We start from the raw sequence: 20,814 nt of genomic DNA on the forward strand, positions 1-20,814 counted from the left end.
TCATCATCAAGTTCCTCCACAGCGCCAGCTACATCATCAATAGCCTCCTCCCGAGCCACCTCTTCCCGTACAGTGATGGGAAGGTCAGGCTTGACAACCACCAACACCCTTGGACTCGCCTTGGGGATTTGTGATAATTTCTCTTTAGAAGGCAGAGTTGTTTGCTGTTTTGTTGCTGACAGCATAACTCTCTTCAATTTTTTGTAGGGGGGGGAGGAGGAGGAGGGCTAAGATCCGTGGGTGAAGCTGAACCACTAGTCATGAACACGGGCCAGGGCCTAAGCCGTTCCTTGCCACTCCGTGTCGTAAATGGCATATTGGCAACTTTACGTTTCTCCTCAGATGATTTTAAGTTTCTCTTTTTGCTACTTTTTCTTAACTTGGGCTTTTTGGATTTTACATGCCCGGTAGTACGAGATTGGGCATCGGGCTTGGAAGACGACGTTGATGGCATTTCATCGTCTATGTCATGACTAGTGGCAGCAGCTTCAGCATTAGGAGGAAGTGGGTCTTGATCTTTCCCTACTTTATCCTCCAAATTTTTGGTCTCCATTATATGTAGCACAAGATACTGCAGAATGTGTGAACTTGGTAATATTGCAGTACCAATGGACTTATACTGCTGGATTGGTTTTGCAAATTTGGTTATAATTATTATATATTTTTTTTTTTTTTTTTTTTTTTTACTTTTTTTTTATTTTTAAAAAACTTGGGAATAGTGGGGAAATAACTATGCCCTTAGAAGCACAGAGCACAGGACACAGCACCACTGGACTGAACAGGACACGGCACAGGACCCAGCAGCACTACGGAACTCAGCAGGACAGAGCACAGGACACAGCACCACTGGACTGATACTGCAGAATGTGTGAACTTGGTAATATTGCAGTACCAATGGACTTATAATGCTGGATTGGTTTTGCAAATTTGGTTATAATTATTATATATTTTTTTTTTTTTTAATTTTTTATTATTTTTTACTTTTTTTTTATTTTTTAAAAACTTGGGAATAGTGGGGAAATAACTATGCCCTTAGAAGCACAGATCACAGGACACAGCACCACTGGACTGAACAGGACACGGCACAGGACCCAGCAGCACTACGGAACTCAGCAGGACAGAGCACAGGACACAGCACCACTGGACTGATACTGCAGAATGTGTGAACTTGGTAATATTGCAGTACCAATGGACTTATAATGCTGGATTGGTTTTGCAAATTTGGTTATAATTATTATATTTTTTTTTTTTTTTTAATTTTTTATTATTTTTTACTTTTTTTTTATTTTTTAAAAACTTGGGAATAGTGGGGAAATAACTATGCCCTTAGAAGCACAGAGCACAGGACACAGCACCACTGGACTGAACAGGACACGGCACAGGACCCAGCAGCACTACGGAACTCAGCAGGACAGAGCACAGGACACAGCACCACTGGACTGATACTGCAGAATGTGTGAACTTGGTAATATTGCAGTACCAATGGACTTATAATGCTGGATTGGTTTTGCAAATTTGGTTATAATTATTATATATTTATTTTTTTTTAAATTTTTTATTATTTTTTACTTTTTTTTTATTTTTTAAAAACTTGGGAATAGTGGGGAAATAACTATGCCCTTAGAAGCACAGAGCACAGGACACAGCACCACTGGACTGAACAGGACACAGCACAGGACCCAGCAGCACCACTGACCTCAGAAGGACAGAGCACAGCACACAGCACCACTGGACTGATACTGCAGAACACAGCACAGCACAGCACAGCACAGCACTAAACAGCACAGCACAGCACAGCACAGCACAGCACTAAACAGCACAGAACTAAACAGCACAGAACTAAACAGCACAGAACTAAACAGCACAGAACTAAACAGCACAGAACTAAACAGCACAGAGGACCACCTAACACACCCTCCCTCTACCCTGATCAATGCCCGAGTGAAGATGGCGGCGACTAGCGGGGAATTTATAGGATCCGAGTATCGCGAGATCCGACAACGGGATTATGAGTCAGAGCCTCAGTTTCACTTTTGAATTTGGCGCCAATACCCGGATCTGTCTCGGATCCGACTCGGATCCGCAACGTTCGGGTGGGCTCGGATTTCAGAAATCCGAGCGCGCTCATCCCTAGTTAAAACCTTGGTTATATTTAAAAGTTTCTATCATGGCCCCTCTTTCTCTTCTCTGCTCCAAACTATACTTAATAAGTATTTATTTTAGTCTTTCTGGGTAAGTTTAGTGCTGTAGGCCATGCACCATTTTAGTTGCCTTTCTTTGTACAGTCTCTAATGTATTTATATCCTTCTGGAGATATGGCCTCCAGAACTGAACACAGTATTCTAGATGAGGCCGTACCAATGACCTATACAGTGCCATTATTACTTCTTTCTTTCTGCTACTGATTCCTCTCCCTATGCAACCAAGCATCTGACTTGCCTTTCTTATAGCTTTGTCAGATGCTTGGTTGAATAGAGAGAGGAAAAGGCTTGTGTAGAACAAGGGTTCTGTAGCAGTTAGCAAGAAGAAAAAGTTAGAAGCACTCTGAGCAACGTAGAGAGAGCGATAGAGGAACATGACACTGAGAGCTGCTTGAGAGGGAAATAAAGAAAAGAAACTGAAAGGAAAAGCGGCTGAGGTAATTAAAGAAAGACTGCATATTAGGCTTGTAACAGGAGAACTGCAAAATATACATTTAGGAAATTGAGTCAGTGATGACTACAATATAATATATATAATACTCATTGTAGTGTATGTAAAAGTTATAGATGAAACGTGAAGTGTCACAAGAACTAAAGTTGTTAACAAAAACATCTCTGATTAAGCAGAGTTAGACTGAACTTATAGAAGATATATGCGATATGACAGCAAAAGCCTTGATGTACAAAGCGAACGGCAGAAAAGACTGTACGATCTGATAATGAGTGACGTGGACCAGACAGCATATTCTAATAAGGAATAAAAGAAGAAGACACTATAATTTGAGTTGAGAGTTAATGAATAATCTTCCGGGAATAGATGAAAGTGAGAAAGAAACTATTAGCAGTGGTGGATCATACACATCTTACACAGTATCATACAGCTGTTATCCATGTTGGTATTCATCACTTCACTTTTTACAGCAGTGACTTTCCCTTTTCTATATGTAAAACAGGATGCAAACTACGGAGAGCTGGCAAACATTTCTTCCAACGTTCCCTAAAAGCAAAGATGAAACTACATCTTGGACCGGTATGTTTAGTATCTTTTCTTATTTAAGTTAACTTTGCAACTGAGTATTTACGTGTACAAATGTCCCTATTGTAATTAAGGGGTCTAGTTAACAAATAGCACTGATAGAAGAGATTTTCTATCACTGTATCTTGCAGCAATAAAAAATCTTCTGCCACTGCTATGTATCAATAGAAGGTCACCTGGGCGGCTGAGCGGTTCTCGGCTCCCCGGTGACACTGACTGGCAGAGACTTACCGCTTTGCTGACCAGTCGAGGCTCCTTCTGTGCATGCGTGACCCAACATTGCCAGGTGACACATACACACTGTGCTGTAATCAGTGGATTGAGTAGGTACAGGCTCCATTGCTGCCCTTCTTAAAGAGGCTCATTCTTTTCATGGGGTAGTTATAGCAGGAGGCTGCTGGTGATACCTGGAGATAGTTATTGCCTGTTTTTCATTGGATTTATGGCTCTTCTCCTATTATAAATTGAGCCCTTAATTTTTAGGTAACACTGAATGTAGTAATAATAAGTTCTAAATAAACTCATATTGTTCCTAGATGCAGTGATGTACGAATAGGGGCAGCAGTGGTAGGAAGTGCTGAAAGCTGCAAGATCCGGCCCTAGCTGTGACCTCTACATGCTACGTAATCCCATGTCTAACACCATTCATTAGTACCACGAATGATAAAAAGGAAGGAGAGATGTGAAGCGGCTAGCCAAGATTATACTGAAAATTCCGCATGTATACTTTATAGCGCTACCCTTTTGGGCATTTTGTAATGCAGAGAAAGAACACAGCATTCTCCAATTAAGTCCATACCCTTGAAATTAGAAAAAGATAAGGATGCTTATCTAAGCTCAGCCATATATGTCTGTACTAAATAAGTGATAAGGTCACTGAGAGGTCGTTAGAATGAAGTCATGTTTACCTGCTCTACATTCTAAGTCAGAAAAGATGCTTTAAAGTATTTTCCTAACCATTTCATTGTGGCTGTTAAGTATTATAGTTGGGATTTTGCCTGATTTTAGTTACATATGTAAATACTATGTAGGGTTATTTAATTTCCACTGCACTTTACCTTTGTTATTTTGCACAAGAGTTAATTCTGTTCTTTGCCCCAATATAATTCATGATATGTTAAAGCAGCATTCTCCTGTAGTGTGAAAACAATCGCCCTACCCACTGCTCTCCTCGTAGGCGGGAACTTGTGAAGCTACGGAGGATGTGACCGAGCGGACCAATTGCAGGTTGTGTAACATAGAAAGAGAGGAGCCGGGAAAAACTACGGGGCTACACTAATGGGAAGCAGCAGGTCAGAGCAAGCTGACTGATTAACTGGGAAAACTGCTTTAAATACAATGATCCTTATATCCTTGTATACAACAAGTGGCTCAGTATGTAAGAGCACTGACTATAAAACAGTAAGAACCAGATTTAAACTCCTTTAGGTCCTTGAGACAATAAAATCTATGTATTCAGGTAAAGATGGGTAGATTACTGGGCAAAATATTTGCTCCATATGTTTGAAGGAAATAAATCACATTGCGGTACCTCCTGTGTACCTGTATTTTTTATATACATAACCCAACGCTCTGCTCATGACATTGCCCATGTTTTGCTTTGATATACAGTATAGGGCAATGTTTCATGACCAGAGTCTTGGACACTAAAAATAAAAATTATTATTAGTTTGTATGCTCATTTGGCTAAGCATATTAGAATACGGTATCTGAAATTGTTGATGGACAGCTATGAGAGTCTACTTCATTGATGTTAGATATTTTGTTCAATTCATATTCTGTAATTTCAGTGAATTAATATGATATGCTTATAAAACTACCAATTTATCGTTAGATATATGTAAATTACACTTTCAGGGGTTCAGTAGGACGCAAGTATTTTTTGTGCAATATATACATTTTTGTGTAGCACATGCACTGAAAAAAATGCATAATTGCAAGTCCCTCCCCTATACACATCTTACTGTTACTGGCAAGTGTAGGACAAGTACAATAAAGGCATGTTTACATACTAGCGACTTATATGGAGGTTGAGACAACCGCTGATACACCTGCCAAGAGGTGAATTGATTGCAGATCCTCGTCCCCTGGTGCAAGGTACATGCTGTTTAAGGCATCTGGAAAAATGTTTGTCCAGAGAAGGAAAGGTGAACGCTACCATCAGCCCTGTGTCATGCCACCAGTAAAGCACACAGCCAGAATGAATAAAGAATGGTACCAAAACTTCCTCCAAGAGCAACTTCTTCCAACCATCTAAGAACATCTAAGAACAGTTTGGTGACAAGTAATGCCTTTCCAGCATGATGGAGCACCTTGCCATAAGGCAAAAGTGATAACTAAGTGGCTCGGGAATCAAAACATTGAAATTTTGGGTTCATGGCCAGGAAACTCCCTAAACCTTAATCCCATTGAGAACTTGTGGTCAGTCCTCAAGAAGCGGGTGGACAGACAAAAACCCACAAATTCTGACAAACTCCAAACATTGATTAGGCAAGAATGGGCGGCCATCAATCAGTGTGTGGTCCAGAAGTTGATTGACAGCATGCCAAGACAAGTTGCAGAGGGCTTCAAAAAGAAGGGTTAACACTGCAAATATTGACTCTCTGCTTAAACTTAATGTAATTGTCAATAAAAGCCTTTGACACTTATGCAATGCTTGTAATTTTACTTCATTATACTATAGCAACATCTGACAAAAAAGTTCTAAAAACACTGAAGCCGTAAACTTTGTGAAAACTAATACTTGTGTCATTCTCAAAACTTTTGCCCATGGCTGTACACTGTTAGTGAGAATGGACCAGAGAGGAGGGCGCTGGCGATTCTTTTGTTTTTGCTGGGCCTGGGGAGAAGCGGGGAAGGCAGGTGGGGACGCGCCTCTTAGGAATGGAATTCCGCTTACCAGGTTCCTCCGGCCCTGATGCTGAGCTATTTTGATGGTTTAATGTCTATGCATGTAAAATTGTAAAATTAATGTGAAAATATTTTCCGTCTTTTAAAAATATATGCTACTTTATTGTTTTATGCAAAGAAATCAAAACAAATGCCCATGAAATTTCCCAGTTTTCCCTGTGTCCTATATACTAAATATACAATCCGACATCTGTGTATAAAATCCTAAGGAGTTTATGGATACTTGCCAAATTTATTTTCTCACCTCCAAGAGATCCTGGAGTGGAGATGAAGTATTGAGTAGGAGGGGGGGGGGTGCTACAGCAAATTCACCCCCCTGCAATTGCATTATATCACCATGGGCAAAGTGGGCAGGATACAGGAGATTGTTCGGGAAACCTATTCGGAATTTGGGAGTCTCGCAGACATTCTGGGAAAGTGAGCAAGTATGAGTTTATAAAGAATTATGATTTCTAAAGAGCAACAAGTGAACAACAGTGTACAAATAATACAAAAAATCAGTTCTAGAATAGACTTAGAGATGAAGACACTGCTTCCACAAAGTTACTATTGTAAATTATCATTTCATTGAGAAAGAGCAGATAATCATGACTGACTTGATTAATTAGATCATTTTCCCTCTTCAACAAACAGAATATTGGAATGCTGTTACTTTCACGAAAGCATTTTGTCTATTTCAAGCTCTACCTATTCCCCTGACTGTGTCTGTACAGTAGTTTCATGAAACAGCACTATCCTATTTCCCCTAAGACTTATACCTCCAGCTTCAGAGCATGACCTTTTGTTAAAACACTTTCCCTCATCTTAAATGTGCTTCCCTTGCCAAATTCCTTAATGGACAATCATTTTAAACACGCTTGCTGCATTGCATGAAGATATGCTCTATTTGTTTATCCCAACTCATCACCTACTTACCTAAAATATTATACAGGTTGTAATCACAGATTAATATTTTCATTTTATTTATATAGCCACCACATATTATGTAGTACTGTATACAGCATGCTAATTAATTCACATTGGTACCTGACCCAACAGAACTAATTTCTCAATCACAGGTACATAAACTAGGGCCAATCTAGTCAGAAAAAATAAACCTACCTGTATATTTTTAAACTGTTGGAGCCAACCGGAGCACCTTTGAGAAACATATAGGAACATATAGAAATTGATGGCAAAGAAGAATCACTTGGCCCACTTTTAACAGCAATTTCGTCACTCATTTCATTATCATTAAAATCAGAACTGTATAGTAGAACGGAGGCATAACCGAGCGCTACAGAGGGTGAAGAAGTGGAGGGGACTGTCGCGTCAGCACCTGTCGCCATCCTTGTCTCTCCTACCCGCTTATCCTCAAGCGCCGGCCCACGGAACACTCATTGTCTTCAGCCTTTACGATGAGAGTACTTCACTACATTTTCCATTCAAGTTTTCTTTTTGCTTTGGAGAACAGCTATTCTTTTTTTTTTTAAATTAATTTCAGTTTATACATCTCCCCTCAAGCCTCGCACCGTAGGCTGCAGCTTAGTCAGCCTACTGGATAATCAGGTCCTGTCTGTTGGAAGGCGCCTCACACTGTAGACTGCAGCCTAGTCAGCCTATTGGATAAACAAGTCCTGTCTGTTGGAAGGTGCCACACACCTTCGGCTGCAGCCTAGTGAGCCTATTGAATAATCAGGTCCTGTCTGTTGGAAGGGGCTTTGCACCCTAGGCTGCAGCCTAGTCAGCCTATTGAATAATCAGGTCCTGTCTGTTGGAAGGTGCTTTGCACCCTAGGCTGCAGCCTATTCAGCCTATTGATTAATCAGGTCCTGTCTGTTGGAAGGCACCTTATACCCTAGGCTGCAGCTTAGTCAGCCTATTGATTAATCAGGTCCTGTCTGTTGGAAGGTACCTCGCACACTAGGCTTCAGCTTAGTCAGCCTATTGGATAAACAAGTCCTGTCTGTTGGAAGGCGCTTTTCACCCTAGGCTGCAGTCTAGTCAGCCTATTGGATAAACAAGTCCTGTCTGTTGGAAGGCACCTCGCACCGTGGGCTGTAGCCTAGGCCGCCTATTGGATAATCAGGTCCTGACTGCTGGAAGGCTCCTTCACTTCTCCAGTACTCTTTATATGAAGTAATTCTTCCTCAGCGTTCACATAAACCTGTTAGCCTTCAGGTTAATGTGTGTCCTCTTGTTCCTATACTTCTCTTACTGTTTGGATTGTTTTAGTCCTTGTCAGAATCCTTGATATACTTGAAAGCTTCTCTGATATCTCCCCTTTCCCCCCTCTCTGCAAATCTACAACTTTTGATGTCCTTTAGTTTTCCTGGGATGTTTTGTGATGTAGACCACTATAAAACCCAAAGAACACAGAGAAAAAACATACAAACAAGCTACCCACATTATTTATCAATTGATAAAGTATTTTACCAGTAAAAAAATACAATGAGAGCTGTTTTCAAGCAAAAATGTACTGGATACATACTGTGCTGATCTAATTACTAACAACAGGCAGTAAGTTCACATGTTATACATTTATAAGTTTAGTCATTGTTCTAAATAACATCATACCTCCCAACATGTCTGTCCCCACCAACGGGAAAGGGTGTGTGGTCACTGCAAAATGGTGGGTGGACACGTCACGATGAGGGCGTGGCCATGCCCCAAGAGGGCTACCCAGTGCTGTAAATTGCTAGGCTGCCCATTACATACCTCCCAGAGGGGGAATTAGTGAGCTGTGGGCCCAGATGCAGGGAAGCAGGGAGGAGGGAAACGGGGCCCCCAGCTCGCTTGTTCCCAGTGGCAGTTCCGCCACTGATACCCCCCTTCCCTAATATTCCCACCTGCTGGACAAACATATCCCCAGTCGGAACAGTGGACAGAGCCCTAAAATCGGGACTGTCCTGCTGAAATTGGGACTGTTGGGAGCTAATTAATACGGAGACTGTATTTATCAAATCATTTTTAAGATCAGAGAAGATATTACAATATAGGATACTACAAGATACTATGCTCTGCATACATATAGGGCCTAATTCATTAAGGATCTTAACTTAAGAAACTTCTTAATTAAGTCTCCTGGACAAAAGTCTCCATGTTTCATTGCAAGGGGTGCAAATTAGTTTTCTGTTTTGCACATAAGTTAAATACTGACTGTTTTTTCATGTAGCACACAAATACTTGATAGCTTATTTGTACACTGAAATGTAAAGTTGATATGTGTGTGCTACATGAAAAAACAGTCAGTATTTAACTTAAGTGCAAAACAGAAAACTAATTTGCACCCCTTGCATTGTAACATGGTTTTGTCCAGGAGACTTAAATAAGAAGTTTCTTAAGTTAAGATTCTTAATGAATCAGGCACATAGTCAAAAAATATTTACAGACTGTTGGTAGGTAATCTATAATCTCTGAAAACAATAATAACCCCAGAATTGGTGTTATGGCCGTGGAAAGTTGACATAAGATGATTTTATGCCTTCACCTTTGGGGTTAGTAGAAAGTGTAGCCGTGGGTAATAAAAAACTGCAGGCAGCCATCTCTAGGTGCCTAATGTCTCATTGATGTCTGAAGTGAAACAATAGGCTATATTCTCATTAACCTCTTTGCTGTCGAGCCTATTTCAGCAGTTTATGAGTTGGTCACATTCCAACATCAATATCAGTAATTTGTTTGTGCAGTACTCACAGAAATTAGACTTTTCTCCAGAACACTGGGAATTATTAGAAAATTCCATTTGTTTTTTAATTGAAATTGCCAGAAAGTGCACTAAAAGCAAATATCTATTTCTTTTTCTAAACACCACTAACAAATCCTCTGTGGTTCTTGCTTTATCATCAACCCACCTTTCCAAAACGGCAGGATTCTACACATAGTTTTTCTAAATAAAATCTGCACTTGAATGAACAAAATGCCTAAAATGTGTATGAACAATATGAATAGGCCAACAAGACATACCGTTTTGAAAACTAGACAACCTACCGCATCAAATGAGGGTACACCAGAGTGAGGGAGATGTGGGCATTATACCCTCCCCTATCTGGGGAGGCTTTCTGTGTATTGAATTATTGTCCGGTTTTCACCAGACAATAACTACTAAAGGGACACCTTATTTCAAACAAGGGTGCCTCTAAATCACTAGGTGCCAGAATGGGGGAGGTCTGTACAATCCCCTCACACATCCTAGGTTCCCTAAAGTTTTCTTTAGTGTTGAACGTTATGGTCTGGTGATTGCCAAGCAATAATTACTAAGGGACCATAGAGATCTAGGAGAACAGCCGTACTAAGCACTAAGTTAGTCACATTCTTTTATAATTCACCCAGATACTTAAACTTGCCATAAACGGCTACATGATTTTGGGTTAAAATATATTTCAGAAATAGGTCCCACAGAAACAAGGGAGGGGCAGCACGGTGGCATAGTGGTTAGCACTTCTGCCTTACAGCATTGGGGTCATGAGTTCAATTCCCGACCATTGCCTTATCTGTGTGGAGTTTGTATGTTCTCCCCGTGTTTGCGTGGGTTTCCTCCGGGTGCTCCGGTTTGCTCCCACACTCCAAAAAAAACATATTGGCAGGTTAATTGGCTGCTAACAAATTGACCCTAGTCTGTTTGTGTGTGTGTGTGTGTGTGTGTGTGTGTGTGTGTGTGTGTTAGGGAATTTAGACTGTAAGCCCCAATAAGGCAGGAACTGATGTGAGTGAGTTCTCTGTACAGCGCTGCAGAATTAGTGGCGCTATATAAAAAAATAAATGGTAATGGTAAATGGTGATGGAGGTGTTTACATAGTAATTGTTATAATGATTTATGATGTTCAGTACCAGTGGCATTAGTGTTACAGTGTTTGTTCTTATATTTATGAGCGCACATGGCTAGTAATGGCTTCTCCTCCCCTAATTTTCCTTACTGATTTTATTTACAAGTTACAAAAGCAATAGACTCAATATGTCATACAGGTTCTGTGATGTAAGGGCAGCATGTTACTATAGCTATTGGCTACACATATCTTTAGGTACTTTGATGCTAGTGGGTTTTTAAATAAGTCAATAAGTAAAGATATTCTGCAGTTTCTGGCTGAACATCTCACTGAACGTCAGCGGAGCGACAGTGATCTCCAGCCAATCTTATTTTGCAAGACTGGACATCTATCCCTGCATTGTACGATGGGACTGGTATTCACTGATGAGCAACAAGTGACCTAGAAGGTTACAGCTGATCAGAAGGTGGAGGAAGAACACACGCCAACCAGGAGTGAATTTCTGAAATGAAATAGGGCCGTAGTACTTCATAAATAATACATGACATTTGGAGTACTTTGTATACCAGTACCAGATTGCTAATCGTGCACGACCCCCTGAAAATGACCCTTGACATCAAGCCATACAGAATTTTACCTTTTGTAGCGTTTGATAAAATACTTACAGTGGGAGGCTCTCTCTTTCCTTCTGCAATGGAAAATTCTCGAATAATAAACAGGTTGACATACATTATAGATGACAACAATGGATGAGATACATTTCTTACCAGTTTGGTTCACACGTGGTTCCAATTTTACTTGTTGTATAGCTGCTCCATCCCATAGTAGGAGGGATAGTCCAAATAAAAGAGAAGCCCCACACAAACAGAATACCAATCGCGGAATGTTTGCCTCGAAGACGGAGATTTCCCAGTGGCCTGCAAATCACCACGTACCTCTCAAAAGCCAAGATCGACAAAGACCATAATGCCACAATTCCTATCAACAGTAGCAGAGCAGAAAAATAAAAAGCTATTAAAATATTTTAGAACATCACAAACAATCACCCACTTTATGCTCACCACTGGATTGGATTTATTTTGGATCTAATATATGAAAAATGCAACTCTTATAAACATAGTGCTGATTAAGTCTCCCTGCAAACCATTATACCAGCTATGTCCGCATAAAACGAAAGCTATGATGAAACCTTTGTCATTTACGTGGTTGAAAAAAAAAAAGAGTATGAGAGTTGTAATGTTCTTTTAATTCGTCTTTCTTAAAGGGAAACACCATTCAGTTACACTTCATCATCATCATCATTTATTTATATAGCACCGGCAGATTCCGTAGTACCTTACACTTCTCTCTGATCTCCAGCTGAGCTGGAGATCAGTAACACTTTCACTTTCTTTACTGTTTTGTAATAGGCTGATAGTTGGCACAGCCAATCACAAAACAGTAAGTAAAGAAGTGTGGACAGGTGTCAAGAGATGTCTTATTTGAAAACCAGAGAATCCTTCAGTAATGTGTAGATCCCCTTTAAGGCACAGCAGTAACTTTCTTTTCACAACTTGATCTCATTAAAATTTGAATAGTATATGAATATAATAATAGCATCAATGTAGACAGAAGAAAAATTGCATTTAAAAAGAGAAAGAAAAAAAAAACTTTTAATTTTTTTATAGAACAAATCTCTGAAATTCTGGAATAATCTGAAAGTATTATGTGAAATAATAATCAGAATTAGAAAGGGCTCCTTTAGATTGACGTGTCCGTTAAAATTTTTATTCACCTTTTCAACACCTACAGAATTTTGTTCTGGCGAAAAGAACATAGACAATTGTATTAAGAAGTGTTCTAACAATAATTTGTTTCATTTTAACACAGAGTGATGGACAACTGACAGTGTAATTGCAGACTCAATATCTGAGTATTTTCAGTAAAAACAGAATTACATGCTTTTATTTTCAATTAATTTATCAGAACTGGAAATTTGCTGTAATAAGGACCAGCATTTTAAGCAGTCAAATCATAATTTTTTTTACATTGAAAGGTGAAACCTTTCAATGTAAAAAAAATTAGGTTTTTCGCTTTTAAAACGGAGCAAGTAATTATTATTTAATATGAGCTGGATATTCCAAAGCTCTCAGGTGCATGTCTGTATGCAGATTTGATCTTACCTTCTCCCAAAAGAACCATAAGGAACGTTCTAAATTAATGATGCAATTTTAACGTTATCTAAGAAAGAATATGACACACAAAGTCACTATAAACCCAGCAAATCACCTTTTGCCAGTAATGTGGTTATAGTAAGCCTCACATAAAGGAAAATCTTATTAGACATGACATATAACAAATCTACGACCATTAGAAATTACATTTTTTCAATTAAAAAAAAAAAGTTTAAAGCTCACCAAAAAAAGTAACGGCAAACCCTTCCAGCACGCAAGCCCAGGGTCCCAGGAAAAAGTAGCCTTTACTGTTAGTGGCTATGCTGATACTGCCGCCAATGACGGAAACCAAAAAGTCTGCCACCGACAAGTTCACAATGATATAATTTAAAGGTTGCCTCAGCTGTTTAAACTTGACGGTGACCACTATGACAATAACGTTCTCCACAATTGACATGGTTGTTATCAGGAACATGAGCACAGTTAGGAGTTGGAAGTTCCAGGGCTCGACAGACTTCAAGGGTCCCCGAAACGGACTCCACTCAGTGGACGTCTCTGGGCTTGTCGGTAGAGAATCATTGGTTGACATTTTGACTGTATGAACTTCTTTGTTAATCCAGATAAACAGAGGAGGAAAACATGCAACAGCCAGTAAGTTCAGCTGAAGTTTATCCAACAAAAAGATGTACTTCCCTGTCTCAGACAAAGTGCTAATTTTGAAACAGTCAGTTAAGAAATGCAGCTAGAGTATTGAAAACTGTCATCTTCAGCATCAATGCACTCTAGAATATTGTACATCTGATATACTCTTCTCTATACACAAGTGCATGTGCCATTGATCCATGCGTGCCTGTGTGAGCCCCCCCCCCTAGTGTGCTATCACCACTCAGCTGTCGGCAATAGTCCTGGAAACATCTCTAGGCATTCCTGTTTTGTAGGAAAGCATAGCACTGGGATCCCTCCCTGACAGAGTGTAGGAAAAGAGTTAAGGAACCCTGCCTTCTTCAGAGAAGGGAGGGGATTAACAGAGAGTGCCTGAGTTCCTTAGCCTTCCCTGGCTACAAAAGTGCCAGATAATGACAAGGGTAGCCTCACATGATGGAGCAGTGAAAATAACATTATAAGGCTAATCCTGTTAGCGTCTAATGACATTGCAAATTATTTCACAGAATGCATGATAAAGAAAAAGAAGAATGCACCAGAGTCATTGAAAGAAGAACTGTCTATTATTTCAGGCAGATCTGATATATGAATACTGGCTTAATGTACACAATTAAAGCCTTTTCATTGTCATACTGAAACCACTTTCCTGCTGTGTAACATCACCTCCAAAGCACAAAACTGCCTATCGGATAAAATAAAATAGAATTTAAATAGTGGACAATTTCTTTCAATACACTAAGATTTCTTTAAATGTACTCAGCGCAGGATCACAAATGACATTTCTGGCAGTTAGTCTTAAGTTAAAAAGCTCCAATTAAATTCAAGCTTTTGTTAAAGTCTTTACTTTTAGGAGAAAGTTACAAAAATCCATTCTGCGAATGCTGAGACATGTTAATATATTAACGGCAACAACAAAAAATAAAATGAATGTTACTATGACCTGCACAGTGGTAGATATGCTGATAACAGGGCTAATTATTTTCATAGATTATATACATTATTTGAAGATTCCTTTAACCAGTAGTAATTCCTAGTATTGACATTCTGCAAAAGGATTGTCTGACAGTGTAAATTTTGCCAGGATTTCCAATTGATCTGTGGATCAATGTGTTTAAAATAAGCAATTATTTGGACAAATTCAGTTTCAGACTAATTTGCACATTCGGCTATCCAGCAAATCCCTAAATACTTTATTTACTACTTAGTATTTAATTTGGCATAGATTCACTTTGCTCATATAGCCAATGGGATCATAAGGAAAAGACGATCAGAGTGAATACTACACCAGTGTATGAAGTATATGTTGCGTTCATCGACTCAGCGCATGTTCACAAGATAATGGATGCATATGCAGACCTGTGGCCATCTGACAATTGTGACTCTTTACAACATTGGCAGAGAACAATAATGGCATGTTCACACAAGTGCGGGCACAGACATATACATGTGTCAGGAGCAAAAATAAGTAATTAATTAATCTTGTGTACGTAGGTATACAGTATGATTCTATATATATATATATATATATATATATATATATATATATATTTATATATATATATATATATAAATATATATATATATATTTATATATACACACACACACATATACATGTATATATATAAATATATATATATATATATATATATATATATATATATATGTGTGTGTGTGTACACATGCTCACACATATACATACACACATAAACACATACATACTAGTAAAAAGCCCATCAAAATGACGGAAAAAAATAAGATTAAGATATCGTTAGACCCTTTGTTGGTAACGGTTAAATTCTGCGCATCATTTATCCCCTTGAGTAGTCTGTCAGCTGGATGCTCAGCCGAAAAATGCTTAGTGTGGAAAAATGCACAAATACTGTTAATGGGACCACAGTTATGAGCATTATTATTTATACCAAAGTTATCGACATCAAGAATGTTGTGGCATCTTGGCCGCTGACTTTGGGGGTGTTGACGTTATATTATCTCTGTACTGTTCGCTCTTCGATTGTTCTCTCTGTGCCGGGCAATTTGCTGAGAAGTCATATCTGCATGGCGATGACGATCACATTCGTCTTCTCTATGGTCATTAGTCATAGTTTGTCGTCGGGCTTTATCCCGCTCCGCCCTTGGTCTTTTTGCTGCTTCTTGGAGTGTAGTTACTCCCACAGCAGACATTTGTCTTTTAGGTGGCATCGTAGTTACACTTTGTTGCTTAAAATCATTAGTATATTCCTATTAATTTAACAGGAAGTCAATCTGGAATAGCAAAGTCCGTTATAAATACTAATCGCCACTCAAAAAAAGCTAAATAAACCAAACATAGTAAGCCCAATGAATGAGAAAAATCTAGTCAGTAGGAACAGTCAGTACAGAAAAGAGTCACTTGCACTTTTATTATTGTTTGTGTGTTTTGTGTGTGTATATTTATAAAGGTGAGGATCAGCACTAGCCAAATATATTATATACATACATATATACACACACACACATTAATATATATATATATATATATATATATATATATATATATAGTTAAGTGCGTATTGTCGCTAACCAATAACGATTGTCGAACCTCGATTTGTGTTTCCAATGCACAAAGATTTATTCGCAAAAAGTAGTATAATATATTCAAGCGAAGTGATAATAAGTACAGCTGTTACTTATCGCAGGCGCTCTGGATCCAGTGTACAGTCATTCAATCCTGAAGTCTGGGGACAAGATGTCTGAACACTAGATGTAAAGCTGCTGCTTATATGCACACAGGAATACAGTAATACAATGGAGATGGTATAGCTTGCTTCTATTGGTCCAGGTTTCAGGAAGGTCCAAGGGGTTGTCAATCATTGGCTAGTTCATCCTAAAGAATCCAAAGGAGGGGGTCATCTCTCCAGGGGGTATGCTCTGCTCTTCCCGCCAAGATTCCCTAGTCTTAAGTAGTTCATAATTCCCTATCATTCATAACTTGCGTATGCACTCTGCGATTCCTTTACAGAGTGAACCAAACAGTAGCAAATGTTAAGAGGTTTATTATGATACCACACATGATATGATTCCTTCAACCTGTTCCATATATTTCACTAATATGCATATATCTTTAATATAAAACATAAATACTACTATATTTCGACATAAATGACTATGTGTTGCAACTACCATTAATGTGTACTATTTTACAAGTGAGCGTGTTTGTGCGAATGTATATAAAAAGACTAAATACTGTTGGTGCCACGTGTTGTGGCTGCGTACGCCCATTTACATTGTAACGTGCCCTTTTACGCCGTAGCGTACCGTACGCATCTTTCCAGACAAAGACAACCAAGTTTGCTCGATTTTAATTGAAATGACTTTATCCAATTTGCTGACTTCGACAATATATATATATATATATATATATATATATATATATATATACATATACATACATACATATATACACATACATACATATATACATACATATATATATTGTGGCAAGAGCCCGCTACTGCTGAAGCACACGCGAACAACTTTTTTTATGCAGCTTTATTGTCAGGATGGTAAATATTTTGACACCGTACAGATTTCACAGGGATTCTTGGAGACCCTAAACGCTAGCTAGACATAGACCAGCTCTCTCAAGACCAGCCAGTTTCCCCAGCGTTGGTCTCCCTGAACAAATGATACAAACAAGCTTTTATACCTGATACTCCTCCCCCAGCCTTAGCTTGATGGACAGGTGACACACCCACCTTCTCTTTAAGAGGAAACGCCCATCACTGGCTCTGTTTGCACTAACAGACACACCCTGTCTGTTTGCTGAGAGGAAGGAGCTTTCAAATCATGTAAGTTAACCAAACTTTAAACTATACATAAGTCTTTACCTGGTTTAATCTCAATCTAGGTGCATAACTGCGCCAATGTTTTATTCCGCTTGTATGTTTTCTCTGCATCTTGTCAGATAAATGCCTCCCTTTGTTACATATCCCTCCCCCTAGCGTCTCCAAGTAGGGGGACGCGGACTTCGCGAGGAGCGCATATTTTCGTGACAATGCATCTGCATTCTTGTGCAGAATCCCAGGTCTATGTTCTACTGAGAACTTGAAAGCATGCAGTGCCAAGAACCAGCGGGTTACCTTGGCATTTACCTCCCGGCTGTTCTGCATCCATCTCAATGGTGTATGATCTGTTATTAAGGTGAACTCTCTGCCTAGGAGATAATAGCGCAGAGCTTCTGTAGCCCATTTTATGGCGAGACATTCTTTCTCCACAGTGGCATATTTTTGTTCCCTTGGAAGCAACTTACGACTTAGGTACAGGACAGGATTTTGTACTCCATTCTTCTCTTCTCCTGTGACAAGACTGCACCTAAGCCAACACCAGAAGCATCAGTTTGGAGGAAGAACCTCCGGGTAAAATCCGGTGCTTGTAGAACTGGAGAGGAACAAAGAGCTAACCAAAGATCAGACCAGTCGGTTTCTGCAGAGTCAGACCAGGTTAATCTATCTGGACAACTTTTTTTTAACATGTCCGTAAGTGGAGCAGCTCTAGTGGCGAAGTGGCTTACAAACCGCCTGTAGTAACCTACTAAGCCTAAAAGGTTCTTAACTGCGACTTTTTTTCTGGTCTTGCCCAATTTTTGACTGCCTCCACTTTGTCTAGCTGGGGTTTTACATGCCCTCGACCAACAATGTACCCCAAATAATTGGCTTCTCTCATGGCTATGGCACATTTCTCTGGGTTAGCTGTTAACCCTGCTGACCTTAATGAAGCTAAGACCGCCTCAACTTTGGCTAAATGTGATCCCCAGTCTGGGGTATAAATCACTATATCGTCCAAGTGAGCGGCTGCATAAACTGTGTGAGGTCGTAGCAATTTATTCATGGCCCTTTGGAAGGTGGCAGGTGCCCCATGCAACCCAAAGGGTAGGACTTTATATTGATAGAGACCATCAGGGGTGGAAAATGCAGTCTTTGGCTTGGTCGTGGAAGTCAGGGGAACTTGCCAATAACCCTTTGTTAGATCAAGGGTTGTTAAATAATTGCTACCAGCAAGATTTTCCACTAGTTCATCCACACGTGGCATCGGATAGGCATCAAACTGCGACATACTGTTTAGGCGCCTAAAGTCATTGCAGAACCTAATTGTCCCATTGGGTTTCGGAACAAGCACAATGGGACTATTCCACTCACTAGTGGACTCTTCAATTACGTCTCACTGGATCATCTTCTCTATCTCCTTTCTCACGTCCACCCGTCTGGCTTCTGGAATACGATACGGCTTCTCCTTTACAATGACTCCTGGCGGAGTGACAATGTCGTGTTCGATTAAGGTAGTGCGCCCAGGGAGGGAAGAGAAGACATCCCTGTTCCGGCGAATCATTTCTTCAGTCTGTTGTCTCTGCTTAACAGACAATGCTGGCTCTATGGGCACTTCAGACTTTTCAATGGCAGTACTCACTACCTGAGGAGAGGTTTCCTCATCATGCCAGGGTTTAAGGAGGTTAACATGATATATTTGCTCCTCCCTTCTCCTACCTAACTGGCGGACTCTGTAATTGACAGGACCGACAGCCTCTAGAACTTCACATGGACCCTGCCAATGGGCGAAAAGTTTTACTTTCCTGGGTAGGAACCAGGACTAGGACCTTGTCCCCAGGCTTGAAAGATCGAACAACAGCACTTTTGTCATAACTTTTCCTCTGTCGTTCCTGAGCCTCTTTTACATGTTGCTGCACAATGGGCCCTATCTTTCCTAGTCTCTCATACATTTGGGACACAAATTGTACCAGATTTGACTCCCTGGGACCTTGCTGCTCCCAACCTTCTTTTAACATATCCAAGATACCCCTGGGCTGTCTCCCAAACAATAACTCAAATGGACTAAACCCTGTTGAAGCTTGAGGTACCTCACGGATGGCAAACATCAAGTAGGGAATAAGAGTGTCCCAATCTTTTTTCTCTTGAGCCACTGCTTTCCTGAGCATGTGCTTTAATGTGCGGTTAAAGCGTTCCACCAAGCCATCTGTTTGCGGATGGTACACGGAGGTGTGAAGTGCCGTAACCCCTAGCAACTGGCACATGTCCTTCATCAGTTTGGACATGAAGGGAGTACCCTGGTCTGTGAAAATTTCTTTGGGTATTCCCAAGTGTGTAAACATCAATACAAGTTCTCTAGCTATGGTGCTGGACTTTATGTTTCATAGGGGAATTGCTTCTGGATACCTGGTTGCATAGTCAAGCACCACTAGTATATATTGGTGCCCCCATGCAGATTTTTCCAGTGGCCCCACAAGGTCCATGGCTATCCGTTCAAAAGGAACTTGTACTATTGGTATTGGAATGAGAGGTGCCCTGTACATGGGTTTGGGACAGGTTCTCTGACAAATGGGACAGGACCGGCAATACTTTTTTACTGCCCGGGCCAGTAAAACCTAAGCAGAACTCATTCCCGTGTTTTATCCTCCCCTAGGTGTCCCCCACAAACATGTGTGTGTGCTGCTTTTAACACTAGGGGTACATGGACCTGAGGAACCATTAATTGTTCTACTTTTTCACCCTGTACAATAGCAACTCTATACAGAAAATTATTTTTGACAATAAAATATGGTATACCTTCTGCAGGCTGGGCGGCTTTCGTTACCCCATTTACCTCAGTCACACTTTTAAAGGCATGTTCCAAAGTGGCATCATTAAGTTGGTCCCGAGCAAAGTCCTGCAGAGGAAACAAAATTGGTATTGCGGACCAGTCCGTATTCTCACTGACAGGCGGGGTGCGCTCATCTGCGACATCACCGGCCAACGCTAGTTTGGATTGTCCATGTTTCCCCGCAGGTAGATGCTTTTGTGGAACTCCTGCTGTGACTCCCAGGATGGCATTCCGGTTTGGCGGTTCCCAAAGATCGATGTCCAGATGTTGTGGATTCTTAGGCGGTTCCTTTAAGACCGGACTTCCGACCCTTGCATCAGTTGCCGGCATATCCGGCCGGATCCGTTCACCGAGGACCTCATTAAACAGTGGGAAGTCTTGCCCCAAAATGAGTGGATATGGGAGTTTAGGTGCTATGGCAGCTACCACCATAACGGTTTTGTCTTTGAGTGTGACTGGTAGTATTGTTCTTTCATAC

At 40.2% G+C, this 20,814-nt stretch overlaps 1 protein-coding gene across 1 annotated transcript in view; it reads right to left on the bottom strand.

Annotated features, from left to right (window-relative positions):
• LOC142160998 (opsin-VA-like) overlaps positions 1-14,000 on the bottom strand; it is a 64,485-nt gene extending 50,485 nt beyond the window's left edge. Inside the window, exons 1-2 of the mRNA XM_075216187.1 lie at positions 13,286-14,000; positions 11,657-11,867 (exon numbers count right to left, since the gene is read on the bottom strand). Coding sequence (XP_075072288.1) covers positions 11,657-11,867; positions 13,286-13,631 — 557 coding nt within the window. The 5' untranslated portion in view covers positions 13,632-14,000. The remainder of the gene's footprint in view (positions 1-11,656; positions 11,868-13,285) is intronic.
• Between the last annotated feature and the right edge of the window lie 6,814 nt (positions 14,001-20,814).

The sequence above is a fragment of the Mixophyes fleayi genome, chromosome 6, assembly GCF_038048845.1.
Source record: "Mixophyes fleayi isolate aMixFle1 chromosome 6, aMixFle1.hap1, whole genome shotgun sequence".
In the NCBI taxonomy this organism is placed as follows: Eukaryota; Metazoa; Chordata; class Amphibia; order Anura; family Limnodynastidae; genus Mixophyes; species Mixophyes fleayi.